The following is a 17905-nucleotide window of genomic DNA, read 5'->3' as shown; positions in this document are numbered from 1 at the left end:
AGGTACTTAATATTATATCACAGTCGATTTTAAATATAAGCTAATTTTCAAGATGTAACACAAGCATATTTTAGTATTATTTAAGGGAAAGTAGGCCTCAATTAAATCCCAATGGCCAAATAGCAAAAAAAATCCGAAACTGACAAATTACATCAAAGACTAAAAACTAAAATACATATTAGACCCATTAAGTAAATTTTTAATCTGAAGACTCTCTTATACCTGCCCCTCTTTTTATCTTTTGATTATCCAGACTTTTCAAAATATACATTACATACATAATCATATCCCTCAATATGAGCGAGCTATCTAGTGTACTTGTGTACTTCATAAAAAGTACTTAATTTGATACCTACTGTACAATGCAAGTACACTTTGTGCAATTTGTTTGTACAATTAGGATACGATATTTAAAAAAGAAATACTCAGCGTGGCCATATTCTGCAGTATACTGAAAATCTTCAGTATTCTTCAGTATTTGGAAATTGGGGCTTCAGTATTTTCAGTAAATACTGAATATTCAGTATTTGAAAATTTTATTCAGTATTTTTCAGTTTTTGGAAATTTTCATGATTCAGTATTTTCATTATTTCTTAAATTCCAAAAATTTTTGCATAAATAAGATGTTTTTTCAAGTAGTTGATGTCAGATTTTTTTCGGCGCTTCGCGCCTCACTTTACTTTCCTTTAAACTACCCTATAACTTTGTACATTAATTTTGTTTTTTTATGGTAATCATAGACGTCCAAGGGGGGGGGGGTAAAGGGGCGATTACCCCCCAAATTTTTTTTTCATTTTACACCCCCCCCCCCCATTTAAAATTTACCCCTAACCTGGGGGTGCCGTAGGCACCCCCAACCATTAAGGAGGGGGTATTTACCCTATTTACCCCCCCCTCCCAAACAATTTTGGGGGGGTAAATACCCCCCCCCCCAAAAAAAAATAAAAATCTCTAACAAAAAAAATATTGCGCGCGCGCATTTTTAATACAAAATATTTAATAAAATTTAAATTGCCCCCCCCCCCCCCAAAATTTTTACCCCAGGGGGTAAATTTTGGGGGGAGTAAACAAAATTTACCCCTGCCAACAGATTTCGGGGGGGGTGATTAACCCCCCCCCCCCAAGCAAATTTTACCCCCCCCCCAAAAAAAAGCGAATTACCCCCCCCCCCCCCTTAAAAAAATTTTACCCCCCCCCCAAAAAAAAATAAAAAGCTTGGACGTCTATGATGGTAATATACATTTTTTTTCAATTTCATCTCAAATATAAATTTTTTAGATATTTGAGATGCTTTTATACCTACAGTATTTTTTTCAGATATTTTTTTTGTCTATTAATAGAATGAATAATCTAAGGTGAGTACTTTGAATGATTATTAAAGGTAAAGTTTTTTAGCATGCTCTTAAATTAACTAAAAAGTATTAAAGTTTTGTAATCATCTAAAATATTAATCAGTCATTTTCTGCTTAATTGGTGCAAGAAAATCTAAGAGGCAAAATTAAAAGGTCTTTAAAATATCCCCCAAATTATAAAGGTATGATATATGAAATTTTGAAATGAGGAATCATATAAAAAAAATACTTATTCAGTATTTGTATTTTTTGTTCAGTATTTCAGTATTTTTTCTTATTTTGGGATTCAGTATTTTCAGTATTTCCTTTTTTTCTTCAGTATTTTCAGTATTTTTTCTTATTTTAGGATTCAGTATTTTCAGTATTTCCTTTTTTTTCTTCAGTATCAGTATTTTTTTGGTTGTGGCCACACTGAATACTGCTTTGCTTACCTAAGGAGGAAACTGAGATGTACTACAATTAAAACTTGTGTGATAATAAAATAATAATTTCAGATTAATAATATAAGATGCGGCAGTGAATTTAGCTTTCTACATTTTTCTTTTTGGATAGAAAAGGTAATAAAGGGCTAGTCCCTCTCCTAATATATTTAAATAAAAGTAAATAAGGGGCCGGATTTGTGTCGTTTCGAGTATAAGCACCAAAAGAATTTTTTCTTTTAATTGAAGTTTATCACACTAGAAATACACTTCCGAAAATGTTTGAATTTTATTAAAGGTTTAGGCATTTAGAATATTTTTAATTCTGTAGGTATGTCATTAAAAAGTTTTTAAAAAGTTCATTTTAGTAATCAAATCTCGAATTCATACTAAAGCTTTAAATATGATTAAATTATATATGTCAATATATTTTAGAAGTCGGTTGTGATGAAGCTATGTGGAACTTGCTAATGGGGGCGCTAGTATCCTCCGAGGACGAGGGGGAGGTAGGAGGAGCCCCAGCTTCACTACAGGACACAGGGGATGCTTCCCTTCCATCTAAAGGAGTAGAAACTCGAGAGTATTTTGCTGAAGAAAATGTGGATAAGCAGGGATTGGAAGCAACAGAGACGAATATCGTACAGGTTACTTTTTAGTTTTATTGTAAATCATGTTTTAGGGTTCCCTATTAAAATTTTTTTTATTAATTTTGTTTATGGAAAATATAAGTTCCTATAGAATTAATTAATCTATTTACTTTTGCTCATAGACTATGATTTTATCTAAATTATTTATACATACATCCTGAATCCTGATACTTTTATATAAGAATGAATGTATTCTGTACTTATTAAACTTTACATTTCCTTAGGTTGAACAAGATGCTCTGAAAGAAAAACAGAAAAACATGGATGGAAATAAATCCGAAATGTTGAATACAACGAACGATCCTGTTCAATTAAGACATGTTAAAAATCAAGGTTAGGAAGTTTTTGTGGGGATCATTTTTGGGTTTCTCAAAAAACAGGACAAGTCAAATTTAAAACTTTAGTTTATAAGTAGGCCTAGAAACACTTTTTGTCAATTTTATGCTTAAAAAGCTAAATTCAGTCATAGAAAGGAAAGTTTTGTTATAAGTACATGACAGCTTTAATAATGAAATTTGGATACATTGTCATATGATCCCTACATATAAAATAAAATTTGAACTAAATATTATACACCGAGGATACCAGAATGAAAAGTTCATGCAAATAGTTTTCGTTGTGTTCGTAGTTCTTTTGAAGAATCAGCATATTTTTTTTAAAAAATATTAACTTTAAATTCTTAAGCCTAGATATTAATGCATCTAATTTATTATTCAGGTAGACGAGAAGATGGAGATGGAATGGAGAAACCTGTCATGGTAAAAACTTCGTCTGAAATGTTGACTGGCGTAGTTCTACCAGACACAGGGTTGGCGCTGGACAAGCTTCCTCCTATTTCTGATAAGGTTGACCTTCTACCTGTTATTCCAAGGTCAACTTTGGTGAAGGAAAAGGCGAAGGTAATATTTTTTACTAAAAGAGTCAGAAAACACCTTTTGTTGTACAGTAAAAAAGTTGGAAAAAGAACATAATTTTTAAAAAAGAATTAGGTAGGTATAGGTATTGATGTTATTTTAACAGGGGGGGAGGGGGGGGAAGTTCTGACACATTTGCGTAAACATGGTATATAGGCTTTATCTTTAGACTGAGAGGATAGGTTATTAGGGATAAAATCATTCTTATATGATAAAGGATTTTCTCAAGTTTTAAGATTTTTTTGGATAGGCTTCCAGGTTCCGGAGCTCCAGGCCTCCAGGTGTTTTCTGTACAGGTAAAACTGAAAAAAAAATTTTTTTTTGAAGAGTTAGAGTTCAGCTTATGAAACAAAATATGCATTTTTTTTCTTCAAATATGTGAATAACATTCAAAAAGATGCATATTTTGTTTTATAAGTTTACCTCTAACTCTTTAAAAAAAAAATCAGTTTTACCTGTACAGATACCACCTGGAGGCCTGGAGCTCCTGAACCTGGTGGCCTATCCAAAAAATCTCAAAACTTGGTAAAATTCATCATATAAGAATGATTTTATCCCTAATAACCTATCCTCTCAGTCCAAAATTAAAGCCTATATACCAGGTTTACGCGAATGTGTCAGAACTTCCCCCCCCCCTTGACACAAGTTTGCTTCAAAAAAAAACATTTTTAAATGAATATTTTTTCTAGGTGTATCCTAAAGGTACCTATCCGCCAGCCGTGAAGAAATCCAAGGAGGCCAGATTTGTCCCCTGTGAACCCTACAAGGGGGCCGTGTCGCCCCTGGTCAACAAAAACGGTAGCGGTAGGCCAAGGTCAACAAGGTCCAGCCCAGAGAAGAGCGTTTTTGCACCCAATCTTGGGGTCTTTACAAATACAGGTATTCAAAGGGGAAGGGCGGATGTGCCACAAAGAAAGTCTGCCTATAAAAGAGATAGGTACAGCAATAGGTACAACGGTGCCGTTGCGTCGATAAGCATCAAAACTGTTGAAAATTGACAACAAAAAATGTTGTTTCGTGTTTTTTTTTATAGTTGTACATATAGTTTTGCAGTATCACATAAAAACAACTAGTAAAAAATCTCAGTGCAGTAACTCTTTTTGTGGAATGAGTTTTTCATCACATTCGACTACCCCCATTTTTAAGATTTGATTCAAAACAATTCAATATTTCATAAATCGCCTGAATTATCTAAAAATTGTTACAAATTTCTATTTTGATATTATGATTAGGAAAGAAAGAAAGATCACAATCAACTGCCAGCAACCCAAAGTCTCCAGAAGCTATATCTAACCTGGGTGAAGATAGGTTTAACACCTCAGTAAAAGAGAATACAAATGAACTTGAAGATGAAACTGATGGTCTGGAAATGAATCCAATGCTTGAGACAAACTACAGGATAATGTTGGATGCCAAGGAGAGAGAGCTAGACAGGTAGTTTATAAGTGCCCCTCCCCCACTTTCAATCATTCGAGAGTTTAAAAAATATAAATGTTCATGTTGTTGTTAGGTTCTCCATATTGTAAGGCTCTTGTTTCTGTAGTTGGAGCCGCATTTTTTTGCTATAGCCGGAGTAAAAACTTTTTTCGCTTGAGCAGTAGCCGAATCCAACCAAAAACAGCAGCTTAACACACGGTGCTGTTTGCCTAAAATTTACTAATGTACTTCTAGGTTAAGAAGTGCGCTGACGGAAGCTGAGAAGCAGTTGCGCATCCAGAGCCAGGTAAACAGCGAGCTGAAGAGCCTCCTGGTGGCCAGTGTCGGAGAGGATATTGAGGCCAGGCTAGACTTTCTCACTCAGGACAAGGCAAGGCTAGCTGCGGATCTTATTCATTACAACAACAAAATTTCTAGGTAATGTAGATTTTTTAACAGATATACATTATATAATCAGACGAAATCGACGCCCATTGGAGCATTTTGTCTAATATTGGAATGTACTAAAAAAAAATTTATTGAAGAATAGTATCATGAAATCTATATTATTGAGTTTATTAATAACTACGTGTCGAGTATGTAATTGTACAATCCGTGAATATCAATAATCCTACAAAAATGCTATTTTTTTATACCTAAACACTTTTAGTTTAAATTTTAGAATAGTACCTATACAAGATAATTGCCCTTTCCAGATTTTTGACTCATTTGATTCTAATCAAAAAAGTTGAGCAAACGTTGTTCCTATGTTTTGATATTTGATAATTACAATGTTTTAAAATTCCTAGGGATTGGGAGGAAAAAGAAGCACTCCACGTGGAGTCTGACATCTGGCGCAGCAAGTTCCTGGCCAGCACCGTCATACTTGAGGAGCTCACCAGAAACAAACAGTCACTCGAATCCAGAACCCACCAGCTTGAGCACACGGCCAGGAGAATGATCATTGAGCGCAAGGATTTTGCCACCAAGTTGAACGTTGCTGATAACATGCTAATCAGTATGCTGCCCCGAGCAACGTCACCAGCGCCTCACGATGGAATGGAAGCAACTTCAAGTCAAAATAAAATCCATGTGGATGAAACTAAAGATTTAGGCACACTGTGTGCCAGTATTGAAGCTAATACAAGAAGAATTTGTGATAAACTCCCAGGTAAAAAATCACAACATGTTTGCGTAATCGTATTGCAAATTAATCAGACACATTAACTTTTCCCTTTTTAATTTCGTATATGGCGGAACTAGTTGGATTTTCCCTTTCAGGGATTCTCTATACGAGTTTTAGTTGGGTGTTAATATTAACATTATTTAACTTCACATAGTTTAGTGTTTTTGGGTCTTAATTTTTTTAAAAGGCCAAGGGACAAAAAAAGATTATTAATATTGCATAGTTACCTTAATTCGTTTTCTAGGTGATAGAATAACCCGTTATACTCCAGCTACAGAACCCATTTATAAACCAACACAACCAGAGAAAGAAATGGAACACCTTCTGGCCTTAGCAGAGCAGCACAGCCACGACAGTGACCTGCCAGCAGAGGCCAGCGGCAGGTTGACCCGTGGCGCACGCACCATGCTTCTGAAAATGGGCGACAAGGCGCAGAGTCCTGGAAAGTCTGCTTTCGAATCCTGCAGTCATTGCAACGGAACAGTTGAAACTATTTGAAAATAGCAATATTTATTTACTTTTTAAGATAAAATAAAATTAAAAATAGCTTTCTATATTAATGATCAACAGTTTTATGATGATAATTTCAATAACTTAATCCTGTTTAAATTAAAATCAAATTGTTTTAATCGAAAAGCAATATTCATATATTTATCATGTTAAACTTTTTTTTATTTAAAGTACTATTGGTTGTAATGTACTGTACTCACTAGGTAGTTTTTTTTTTTGTGTGTTATTATTGTTTTTTTTATTATCCTACTACCATAAAATTATTAACAAAATGTCTGATATTCCAATCCCTAGCTATGCAAACAAAGTTCAAAATTTATTGTCCATCACACTCAGTCTTTTGTTATTCAATTTATATATTTATCATTTGTCTAAGTAGGTAACTATTTTCTCCACTTGTTTTTAACATAAGTTGCTGACCATCATCCCCGAAAATTGCAACAGATTATGATTGGCTAGACTGTAGACAAATTTCTTTGAAACAAGTTAGAAATGGTATCACCTGGTTTCTTAATCACAAAATTTTTAGTGTAATGTTCTTGAAAAAAAATTTCTAATTCATTGATTTTTGTTATTTAAAGATATTGGTTTATTACCAACTAAATGCTCCTTCAAGGTGAAGGGTTTTACTTATTTATTATAATTGTGATGAATTGAATTGTAATTGTATAATGCTTATCTATTTATTGTAAAATGATACTTATTATTTTTACACAGAATTTGTATATTAATCAGAGGCAGCGATATGGCACTTGCAAATTTTTTCCTTTTTTTGCTAAAAATTCTTTTAAATTATTGTAATATTTTGTTTCTTTTCATCAATTGTCTTGCAGGTTTTCTTATTGTCATACACCTGCCGCTGATGTGGGTGTTGTGTAAAAAGTAAAAGACAAAAATAATAAATGTAATCTAGTTAAATTTGTTATTTTATTACAGAATTTAATAAAAAATTATATTATATCATATTTAATTTCTACCTATTTATTTAAACTTATGATTTTAGATAAAAATGACATCTGAAACAACCACAGAGAAATGTGTAGATATAGTAAAATGTAATGAGAAAACGGATCAAACTGATATTGAATACTATAATAAGGAATTTCTCATTTCTACCCAACAAAACCACTAATGTTTTCAATAGATAATTATAGAGAAAGTTATATAACCTATAACTTATATATGTCTTACCTAACAAAGGTATTCAAATAAATACAAATAGAACATAAACTACAATATAATAATACATACCTTAAAATATTCTTTTTTTTTAACAATTTCAGCATAAAACTCATTATTGTACCAGGTATTCAATGGGGTGCTCAGGGTTTAGTCAAGAGCTTTTAAACTTGAGGGGTTAAAAAGCAGGCCTCTGAAATTATACTTTTGCACGCCCTTCATTAAGTATAACATTGAAAAAGCTACTTGTCAAGTACCTAGGTAGTTACTGAATATGCGTTGAAAAAGAAATTGCCACTAAGGCCGCTAGTTATTGGGAGAATGTAACGCCAACTATAGATGGTATGTTGGGTGGATTTGCTCAAATTTCACACATTGATATAGAAGGTTAGTATAATGTTATTCAGCACTCAAGTCACCAAAACTTATATAAAGTTACTGAAAGGTTTACAAATGGTTTGCAAATAAAGATATAAAACTGAGGGATATTTTAGTGCATAACTATTTCAAGAAAAAAGATAATATCTTAAACTTTTAAAATTGTCTCCATATCAATAAGAAAACTTTATAAATGTATGGCTAAATCTGAAAACAACATTATTAGTCTACTGCACCTTTAGCCTCTTTGAGTCTTAATTATTGGTTGAAGATATGCACTGTCATTAGCTTTAAAAAAGGACATAAACCAAGTTTCCCTGAAAAGCGCAACTTTTCCTATTTAGTATTTTCATTTTTGTCAAACAAAGATACCTACCTTAATATTTCATATTATATAATGAGAAGTTTTTATAATTATTTTTTGACGTTCAGGTTCTAGTAAACTGTTGAAATTATTATTCAAAGACGAAGACGGTCCTGGAAAAGTTCGAGCTCTGGACTGTGGAGCCGGAATTGGAAGAATTACAAAACATCTTTTATCAAAGTATTTTCAGACTGTTGATCTAGGTAAAATGTTGTCATAGTATTCATACTATTTAATGTGTTAAAAGAGTCATGCAAGTAAAGTAAATAAAAGTCGTTTTCGTATTGCCTATAGTAAAGTGTTCGTAATAATAGGTATTTCTTTGCTAGCTCAATGTTTATTACTTATTGTTCATTCCATATTTCATAGTATAACTTCAACCATATATTAACCAATTGTAAAAGTTTGTTGTAATTGGCTTAGTTGAGCAGGACGAGCACTTCCTGGTGAAGGCTAAGGAATACCTGGCAGGTGTGTCCAGTGTTGGCAACCTGTATTGTGCGGGCCTTCAGAATTTCAAGTTTCCACAAAACACCTACGATGTTATCTGGTTTCAGTGGGTTCTTGGACATCTTACTGATGAACATTTGGTGAGAATAAATCTTATCTTTTAAAAATGAAATTGATTTGTATGTATTGTACTATTCAGGGATACGTTTGGACACTCAACTTTATGAACAAACTAATCAAAATTCAATAAAAGTCCTTGTCAAGCCTGCTTTTTCTTCCTTCCAAGTCTTACTCATATTAGTTTTCCATAAAAGTCCACAAAGTTTTTTAGCCAACAATTAAGAAAACGTTAATATGAAAGAGGACTATCGACGAACCAGAGCAAGTGATTCTAAGCATCTTCCAGAATTGACCCATAGTATTTTTTTTTGTGAATATACTAGGTTTATGTTTAATATTTGCTTTATCGACTAAAAAGTTAGGTTTCACCATGGTTTTATATGAAAAATAAATTTGAAATGTAAATCAATTTTTAAAGCAATATCATCAAATGCTTTGTTGAGTTCAAAGGACAAAATAAAATAACACTGCAGAAAAGCATCAAATGTTGTAATTTGCAAAAGTACATTAATTAAACTGTTTACAAGTTACCAACCCTTTTTCTAAATATACATTTTAATCACAATAATATACTTTTGTGTCAAAGCTTTTAAACAACAGTTTGAATTCATCAAAACATTTGATGATATTGCACCAAATAATGCTTAACATTTCAAAGTTTTTTTTCATATAAAACCATGGTGAAACATAACTTTTTAGTCGATAAAGTAAATATTAAACATAAACCTAGTATATTTACTAAAAAAAATACTACGGGTCAATGCTGGAAGATGCTTAGAATCACTTGCTCTTGTTCGTGGATAGTTCTCTTTTGGGGACTAGTGCAATAAACAGTCAGATCTCCCTGGTAATAGTTTTACAATAGTTATAAAAATCTGAATCGAAAACAGAAATTCAAAATCTTTAGAGTTTTACATGTTTTTTTCTTTAACCCTTACAGATCGGGCCCCAATTCCCACCTTAATATATCTCGGCTTCTGTTAGAGATAAAGACGTAAAAATTTTTTCTGGTGGTTCATGTGTATTTTTAGAGAAAATTACTTTTTCTAGTCATAGCAGTCAGGCCGCTCCTTAGCCGCTTTTTAGCGGCCAGCCGCTAAATTTTAAAACAGCTGTAGAGCGGCCAATTTTGCAGCTAGAATGACCAAATTTTAGGACGAACTTTTATTTTTCATAACAAAAAAATTACTTTTTCTGATCATTGCCGAAAAACGGCAAATAACGGAAACCGCCATTTTCGGCGGTTACGGCGGTAAAACGGCGGTTGGCGGCGCCAATTAATATTTTTATCTGTTTATTGTTGCTCAAGAATTTACCAAAAAAATTTATAGGTCTCTAGTTGTAATAGAAGCCACAATATTCATGATATATGTCTGTAGTAAAAGCCGGACAAAAATCGGTCATAAAATCGGTCAGGGTGTGGTCAAACGGTCATAACACCACTTTTATCATAAGGTCATTGATATCTCAGTATTCACAAAAAAAATTTAGGTTTCTACCTTATATACAAAAGTCATAATGTAGAAATTAAGATTTATTTAGAATTTTTTTTAAATTTTGGTGCTACCCAACCGACTTTGACCGGACACCACGACCGACACAGACCAGATATCCTAATAAAATCAACTCTTGCCGACGCATAATTACTAAACTTAAAAAGTCATGAAGTCACAGCTCTCCATCTTACCTACAAAAAAAATGACATTGAAAAACTAGAGGGGGTTAAATGTTAAAAAGGGGCTCCCAAATGATGTATGTATAGACCTTTATAAAATACTTTAACAAATATGTATTTGTACATGTATGACGTATGTATTTACAGGTTGAGCTGTTGGACCGTTGTAAGTCAGCCTTAGTGACACGTGGTGTGATTGTTGTGAAGGAGAACGTGACCAGCAGTGGGAAGGTGGAAAAGGACGAGGAAGACAGCTCTGTCACTAGGCATAACCAAGACCCATATTACAGTGCCTCGCGCTACAATTGAACCTCATAGCTTCATTTTTTCTTTATACTCTTTTTTTTCTTTCTTACAATTTTGCTTTTAGAGTGCACCACTTTTGCAATCTAAACCTAAAACACAAAAAAAAACTCAACAAAAGAGTTAAAGTACTGGGATTAGGTATAGTAACCTATAAAAAGCCATTTTAAAAATACGACGAATCGCCCCTTATGGGGCGATGTTACGAAAGGGACTATTCCTGAAAATTTGAAAAATAAAATTAACTACCTAGGTATAATACAATCGAGGTGGATTAGATAGCATTTTGAATATAAATACAAAATAAAATAAATATGTGCTTTAAATTTTTACACAAGACACACTGTAATCTCTTTCTTGTTTACCATTTGTTTCGTAAAGGCCTCCAAAGCTTCTAAAAGATTTGTTTGACAAGGCTAATCTTTATATACTAAAGGAAATATTTGATGACATACTTACAGTATACCTACTCCTGTTTTATAAATTATGAGATGAAATGAGTTGGACAATTAATGATCTAGGATCGTTTTAAGGGACAATTTTTTCAGAACTGTCTTCTTGTTGTATAAAACCTAGTTAAGTTTTCAAACTCTTTTTTTTCTTTAATGGTTTATAAATATAATTTGAACAAAATAGTCATTAAATGTTGAATTAAAGGAGTTCAAACAAAACAAGTTTCCCAAGGATATCTATCAAGTTCAGATGTTTGTCCTCAGACAAAAGCCTAGTGCATGACTCACCGACATATCATCTCAACCACCCACCACTGCTCACAATAACGCATTAGATAAAATGGACTCAAACGAAACTATTGTCACAGGACAAATAGTTCACCTACGCAAGCTTAGCAAGAAAATGATGTTTGTTGATATTATTGCAAATAATGACATTAGTGATTCCCAAAGCGAAGACAACAACTGTTTGAGGAAAAACTTAGTTTTCAAATTCTGGGATCTTGCCAGCTGTATGTGGGATAAAACAAACAGGGGTGATGATAAGCTTCATCACGGGGACATTGTCCAGTTTCATGGCACCTGGCACAAAGATTTGTTTTCAGTAAGAGATTATACTTTTATCAACAAATGGAGTGATATTTCTAAAGATAATACAGCTTTTAAACCAATTCCACCGATTAATAACAAACATAAATCAACACAAGAATCAAATATTCCCTGCAAATATTTTGTAAACACAGGAAAATGTGAGACTACAAATTGTGCCTATCTGCATGAAACTAATTCAAAAAAATTAAAGTCTAGTCGGAATAATTATGTACAAGAGCGTATACAACGAAGAATACTAGAACATGAAATACAATTTGATGATGAGAGCATTTCCTCTGAAAAAAACGGGTTACATCCTGCAACCAAAAGATGTGAAGAATTCACCAATTGGTTGGTCAATCAATATGGGGATGATTATCTGAGGTCAGGTATAATTCTGGATGTTGCTGGCGGTCGTGGAGATCTGGCCTTTGAGCTGGCTGTCAAGAGGGGATATAATTGCCAGGTGATGTATTACCTAATCTTGTTTAAATCATTAAGAAATGAGATAAAAAGTCTATTTACAATTACATTTAAGGAACAGATCTCTAGTATAGATGTATATACAGATAACTACCCTTTTTCATAACTACCTTTTTAGTCTTCTAGCATATTGTTTTTGCTACGTTGAAATTCAATGACCCAATTGAGAGTCGGCACAATGTCATTGAGTTAGGGGATGAAGTTATTTAATTCTTCCCCTCTAGTGTTTTACTCTAATCTTCAAGTAATTTTTAAAAGTTTAGGTAAGCAAACACATAATTAAAATATTTTTTTTCATATAGATTGTTGACCCACGACCCCAAAAACTGAAAAGATGGCAGGTGAAACTTTTAAAGAAGAATCCTGATCTCAAATCTCCTGTCCACCACACCAGAATGTTTGATAAAGATTTCTTTCAAAATGTCAATCTTGATGTAAAGGATGTAAAATTAATTATAGGTAAACAAATTTAGTTATTTGATGGATAAGGGTGAACCAATCATTCTCATTCAGTCTGAAAAAAAGTTTAATAGCATTGAATATTTTACTCCCTTAAAGCCTATTATTTTTGCCACTCTAAAACATTTATTGTATTGGAATATTGTTTTAAATAGGCCTACTTTGAACATACACTTTGTAATGTTTGTTACATTAAAAAAATTCCACCTAATTAACAATCAAACATTAAATTTTTGTGATGGTTTTAGGTTAGATAATGGAGAGTGAGGTTAATTATGTCAATGTTAATTATGCAGGTGTAAATCTATTGTAACCCTATGTATTAAGGAATGCACCCAGACGAAGCTACAGAGTGTATTATTGACATTGGACTCTTGTATTGTATTCCTGTCAGCTTTGTACCATGTTGTGTATTCTCAGCTTTATTTCCAAATAGAAGGTAAAATTACAACACTTATTCTCTCCCTAATTTTTTATTTATATATGTAGATATGAAAAGAAGAAAAAAATTGGATGGGTTATTTTCTTTTAGGGGCTATTTGATTCTCTTCGGAGGGTGGTCAAACCCTCCCCCAAACAGTTATAACCTTCCCAGGAGCTATGAGAAGCTACACTGTAAAGAATGATAATATTGTTGTAGCGGTTAGAGAGATCCTTAGGTACAGATAAACACACAGACAAATTCAATTAATTTTTAACTATTACCAGGTTATCCAGCGGAGACCAGCCAACATCATTGCCAGAATTTATCCAGTACCTTTGTGAGAAATCTTCAAATATTCAGATTAAGTCCTTGCCATTTATTGGCCGTAATCAAGTTCTCTTTTCTATGCCCAACTCCAATAACTTTTATAAGGAGGGTGAAACGTGATAAAAACTTCTTTTTTTGTCTGTACAGTATACACCTATTTATTATTCCGTCCCATATTAGCAGAAAGTTCGAGTGAAAAAATAGCCAATAATCACCTAACCATGGGGTCTTATCGAATAAACCTTAGTTTTATCAACAACAATGGGGTGATAAGGAATTTGAAATTAGACAGAATTCTTTTAAGTTTTTTTCCCTCATATACAGTCAATGTTATGTTGTTTTGTATTCTTTATTGTTATGAACATACGCTCAAAATAATTACATCCTACACTTATTATGCATTTTTTTTCACGAAATAAATATAAAAAGTTATACGTTTAATCATCCTTTTCTTAAAGTAACAGGATATTTGTCTGTTTGTGTATTCAAGGATCTCGCTAAACCGATATGGTCTTTTTAAAAGCGAAGCTTTTCTATAATTAGGGTCGGTCCGTCCGTCCGTCCGTCCGTCCGAGATAGTTAGCTTTTATTCGTAAATTTAGGCATGTTAAAATTGTCCTATCGATTTCAAACTTTGCATGGTGATTCCTGTAGTAGTTAGGTACGACTTAGAAAGCGTAGCAACTCTATAATCGTTATCAAGATGTCCGTACGTCCATTCTAAACATGTTGATTTTTGTACTTTTTTAATAACAATTTTTTATGTGATAAAATCATTCGATCGATCTGATTTTTTGATTACTGATTCCTATTACAATAAGGTACAATATTATGAGCGAAGCATCTCTATAATCAAGTATTAAAAATGTCAGTATGTCATTAAACAGAATTCTGTATTTAAGAAGTTTTGCAACAAATTTACGTATAATTTTGTCAAACCTTTTATTTTCATATTTTGTATATTCAGTTCTGACACTCAACAAAAGTTAATGTTCGTCTGTCATATCGTTTCAGAGCTTCGCTTTTATGGATGTTGTCATCCTTGTTTTATAGAGAAGATTCCCATTTTAAAAGTAGAGATTCGTCAAATATGAGTGTTTTAGTTTTGCCATAAGTTTAAAAGATTTTTTCAATAATGTGGTAAGCATAAGAAAATTGATTATATAAAAAAAACATTCCTAAAAAAAAATAATGACAGGATAATTGGACTATTAGGTTCCAGGGGTAGGGAAGAAAAATATATTTTATGAAAAAAAATATTGGAACTTATAAGAATCCAAGGTCGTCTTAGTCTCGGAAATATGTTAACCTAATATGCTAAAAAGTTGAGGTAATTTTTAAAAATAATATTAAGATTCTGCATCCCTAATCCCTGATATTATATGAATGGATATAAATTACGTAGATATAGTGAGAGTCTCTTTTACCCTGATTAAATGCTCTTACCAGCTAGCCAATATTACTTAGTGTCTTTACTCCATCCTCTGCACTGACCATGGTGAGATGCAGCGTTTCGGAGCCGGGAGCAGCAACATTTTTGGTGAAGCCGGAGCCGTATTTTTCGTTAAAAACGGCTCCGGCTCCAGATTAGCTAAAAATGATTTTTTTAAGTAATGTTTTAATTTGGCAACGGTCTATTTCCATATAATAAACTGAAAAACTATTATTACTTAACAAATAGACAAACATCCTTCTTTTTTTATATAGCTTTAATCAAATAAAAGCAAAATATTTTATATCATTTATTTTATTTTATCAAATTCAATAAGGGGGGGGGGGGGGGGGTTTAATGCAACCATCTCGTAATCAATGTATAAATGGCACTTATAATTCGAATTTCGATATAAAATTTTGCATGAGTAATCCTTGGTAGGTCTATTTTCACTAAATCGAACAAAAAGTTGGAAAAGTAACGGCTAACGGCTGGCAGCTCAGCCGCTTAGTAATTTTTTGGCTTTTTTTTCTATGGAAATAAATCACGAAACCTCTCTCCACATAATGCTCTTTTCCGATCCAAAAAGTTTTTAAACGATTCTAGCCGGTAGTTGCTGGTACTAGAAATCTAAAAAAATATTTTTTGTATCATTTCACATGATTTAAAGCAAAAATATGTTTTAAAATGTTGATCTGAAACGCTGGTGAGATGTATTGACCAATATATGAGGTCTATATTAGTAACCAGGACCGAGGATGCAAGCTTTTCCGGAGTGGTCCTATCCGGGGAGATGGAGAAGAAGTCCCCGGGCAAACCTGCATCAAACACACCTGCTTGACCATTCATATTAGTAACATAATATGATTTACAAAACTTCCCCTGGCGCAGTATCCACGTATTCTATATCCATTATTTTAGTCTGATAATTCTTTTGGACAATTTTAGGCCTCGTTACAAAAATTCACAGACAATAAGCAGCAAACAATTATGGACTAGGATGACAATATTATTAAGCGCAGCGCGCATACCAACACCCTGCCATCAAATCCCATTTTTCAGTATGACATTCTAACCGATTAACATTGGATAGAACCGGTTCTGAGCCATGCTGAAAAGTAATGTATTGCATCGTATTACACACAATTTTCCATGAATAACAAAATAAAAATAATAAAATCGATAATACGATACAATAAATATATATTCAAGCATCATATCATTTCCTATGATTTTTTCATGTTAAATTAGTTTTATATAACCATTTTGATAAAGACGCACTGTGATCCTGAATGACAAAGAGTTGCGACGCTTCCTAAATCTGAGACAGACAGGAAAATTGGGCTAAGCCTCATGGTAATCCGTAGCGCCGCATAGATGGTTAGATTTACACTAAATGTTGAAAAGCCTCGCTTTTGAATTTAAGTTCAAATACGAATTTCGTTGTCACAGCTAGTTTGACTTTAAAGTTAAGTTTCAAACTGAAAGAAAACGCCTCTAGTACAAAATTATTTTACTAACGGATACGCCCCTAGATAATTTGTAATCAATCAGTATTATACCGCATAGTTAATATACTATTGCATTTTTTTATATAGTTTTGGCATCTTGAACTCAGCAAAGTTTTTTTTAATTTTTAACACAATTAAGTGTGTACCGTTTTTAACACAATTAAGTGTGTTCCGTAATGCATATGATCTCCGCTACTGAATATATCGCATTATACAGTGTATTTTTTTTATGAGAACTTTTTTGAAAGCAATTTTACCCCACTTATAGTTATAGAATTTAATGATTAATGGCTTATTTTCTTCGTTTTTTAATGCAATTAATAGAACACCAAAAAAAATATTTCAGTTTTTATTTAAAAAGTACAGAAAAATCTAAAATTCAAAACTTAGGTGTCAACATCTAAAAATGGCTTTAGCGCATTTTTCTTATGCCTAAATCTTCTACCCTTTGCAAGAAAAAAATTGGATTTTCTGTAGTCGACTTAGGGGAGCCAGTACTCCCTCCCTGGTTGAGATATGACCTTCAAACTTTGATGTGTTCTAGTACATGTCCCTAATAGTATCTGTATACATTTTTAGCTCTGTATCTCAACTTTTGAAATGTTTAGCAGCCATTCTTGCAAAAGGTTGAATATTTGTGAATAAGAAAAATGCGCTAAAACCATTTTTAGATGTTGACACCTAAGTTTTGAATTTTAGATTTTACTGTACTTTTTAAACAAAAACTGAAATATTTTTTTGGTGTTCCATTAATTGCATTAAAAAACGAAGAAAAAAAGCCATTAATCATAAAATTCTGATAACTATAAGTGGGGTAAAATTGCTTTCAAAAAAGTTCTCATAAAAAAAACACACTGTATGTTAGGCTTGTTTTTTTTACAAATAAAGGCAAAACTTGTTCATTTATCTATTTGACAGAAATCTAGTGCAGTAATTAAACAGATAATCTTAATAAAACTGCAGTAAGTTGCTAAACATACTTTGCTCTCGTTCTTGCAATACCATTTTAGAATATCAAAGAGAGTAAATAAATTTTAACTTGTTTTAAACAAGAAAATATATATTCCTTGACTTGAGTTAAAAGAATTTAAATAAAATGTAATAATGTCAAGGACGGCATTCTTAGTAAGGTATTTACTTTCAGATTAATAATAACCTTTGCAAGCCTTAAATAATGTAAATTATCATCAAATAATATGTAATTTTAATAGTAATTGTAATTATAAAGTTTGCATATCAGCGCTTGACAGCTGGAAATTTTCAGGGAAGCCACAGCTGTTCATTCTTATCTGCTGTCAAAACTTATAATATGG

At 32.5% G+C, this 17905-nt stretch overlaps 3 protein-coding genes across 4 annotated transcripts; all 3 read left to right on the top strand.

Moving 5' to 3' along the window:
• The first annotated feature begins 1790 nt into the window (after nucleotides 1–1790).
• LOC145315858 (uncharacterized) lies at nucleotides 1791–7362 on the top strand. 2 transcript variants are annotated; one of them, XM_080155987.1, is made up of 9 exons: nucleotides 1791–1909; nucleotides 2207–2415; nucleotides 2643–2751; nucleotides 3136–3317; nucleotides 4022–4211; nucleotides 4565–4766; nucleotides 5004–5186; nucleotides 5558–5919; nucleotides 6179–7362. In XM_080155987.1, the coding sequence occupies exons 2-9, from the start codon at nucleotides 2227–2229 to the stop codon at nucleotides 6430–6432; spliced, it is 1671 nt and encodes a 556-aa protein (XP_080012113.1). In that variant the 5' UTR covers nucleotides 1791–1909; nucleotides 2207–2226; the 3' UTR covers nucleotides 6433–7362. The 2 variants fall into 2 exon arrangements, with proteins under 2 accessions (XP_080012113.1, XP_080012114.1); XM_080155988.1 differs by having other exon boundaries at nucleotides 1846–1909; nucleotides 2210–2415.
• Nucleotides 7363–7439: 77 nt separating this feature from the next.
• Ntmt (N-terminal methyltransferase) lies at nucleotides 7440–11705 on the top strand. Its single transcript, XM_080155990.1, has 7 exons — nucleotides 7440–7544; nucleotides 7927–8010; nucleotides 8434–8568; nucleotides 8789–8955; nucleotides 10758–10876; nucleotides 11295–11351; nucleotides 11573–11705. The coding sequence occupies exons 1-7, from the start codon at nucleotides 7454–7456 to the stop codon at nucleotides 11646–11648; spliced, it is 729 nt and encodes a 242-aa protein (XP_080012116.1). The 5' UTR covers nucleotides 7440–7453; the 3' UTR covers nucleotides 11649–11705.
• LOC145315859 (uncharacterized) lies at nucleotides 11706–14081 on the top strand. The gene is made up of 4 exons (XM_080155989.1): nucleotides 11706–12422; nucleotides 12742–12898; nucleotides 13226–13337; nucleotides 13607–14081. Exons 1-4 carry the CDS (start codon nucleotides 11706–11708, stop codon nucleotides 13767–13769), a joined length of 1149 nt encoding a protein of 382 aa, XP_080012115.1. The 3' UTR covers nucleotides 13770–14081.
• Nucleotides 14082–17905: the final 3824 nt, after the last annotated feature.

The sequence above is a fragment of the Acartia tonsa genome, chromosome 4, assembly GCF_053477335.1.
Source record: "Acartia tonsa isolate MP-2025a chromosome 4, ASM5347733v1, whole genome shotgun sequence".
Lineage (NCBI taxonomy): Eukaryota > Metazoa > Arthropoda > Copepoda > Calanoida > Acartiidae > Acartia > Acartia tonsa.
Note: the sequence above shows the minus strand (reverse complement) of the source record. Positions and strands in the feature narration are given on the sequence as shown.

Excerpts from the sequence above, each read along its gene's own strand:
- LOC145315859 (XM_080155989.1), top strand. The coding sequence starts at position 11,706 with ATGGACTCAAACGAAACTATTGTCACAGGACAAATAGTTCACCTACGC. Across the intron at positions 12,899-13,225 it reads GGATGTAAAATTAATTATAG|GAATGCACCCAGACGAAGCT; the intron begins GTAAACAAATTT and ends CTATGTATTAAG. Across the intron at positions 13,338-13,606 it reads GCTTTATTTCCAAATAGAAG|GTTATCCAGCGGAGACCAGC; the intron begins GTAAAATTACAA and ends AACTATTACCAG.
- LOC145315858 (XM_080155987.1), top strand. The coding sequence starts at position 2,227 with ATGTGGAACTTGCTAATGGGGGCGCTAGTATCCTCCGAGGACGAGGGG. Across the intron at positions 3,318-4,021 it reads TGGTGAAGGAAAAGGCGAAG|GTGTATCCTAAAGGTACCTA; the intron begins GTAATATTTTTT and ends TATTTTTTCTAG. Across the intron at positions 4,767-5,003 it reads AAGGAGAGAGAGCTAGACAG|GTTAAGAAGTGCGCTGACGG; the intron begins GTAGTTTATAAG and ends ATGTACTTCTAG.
- Ntmt (XM_080155990.1), top strand. The coding sequence starts at position 7,454 with ATGACATCTGAAACAACCACAGAGAAATGTGTAGATATAGTAAAATGT. Across the intron at positions 7,545-7,926 it reads TATTGAATACTATAATAAGG|CCGCTAGTTATTGGGAGAAT; the intron begins AATTTCTCATTT and ends TTGCCACTAAGG. Across the intron at positions 8,569-8,788 it reads TTTTCAGACTGTTGATCTAG|TTGAGCAGGACGAGCACTTC; the intron begins GTAAAATGTTGT and ends TAATTGGCTTAG.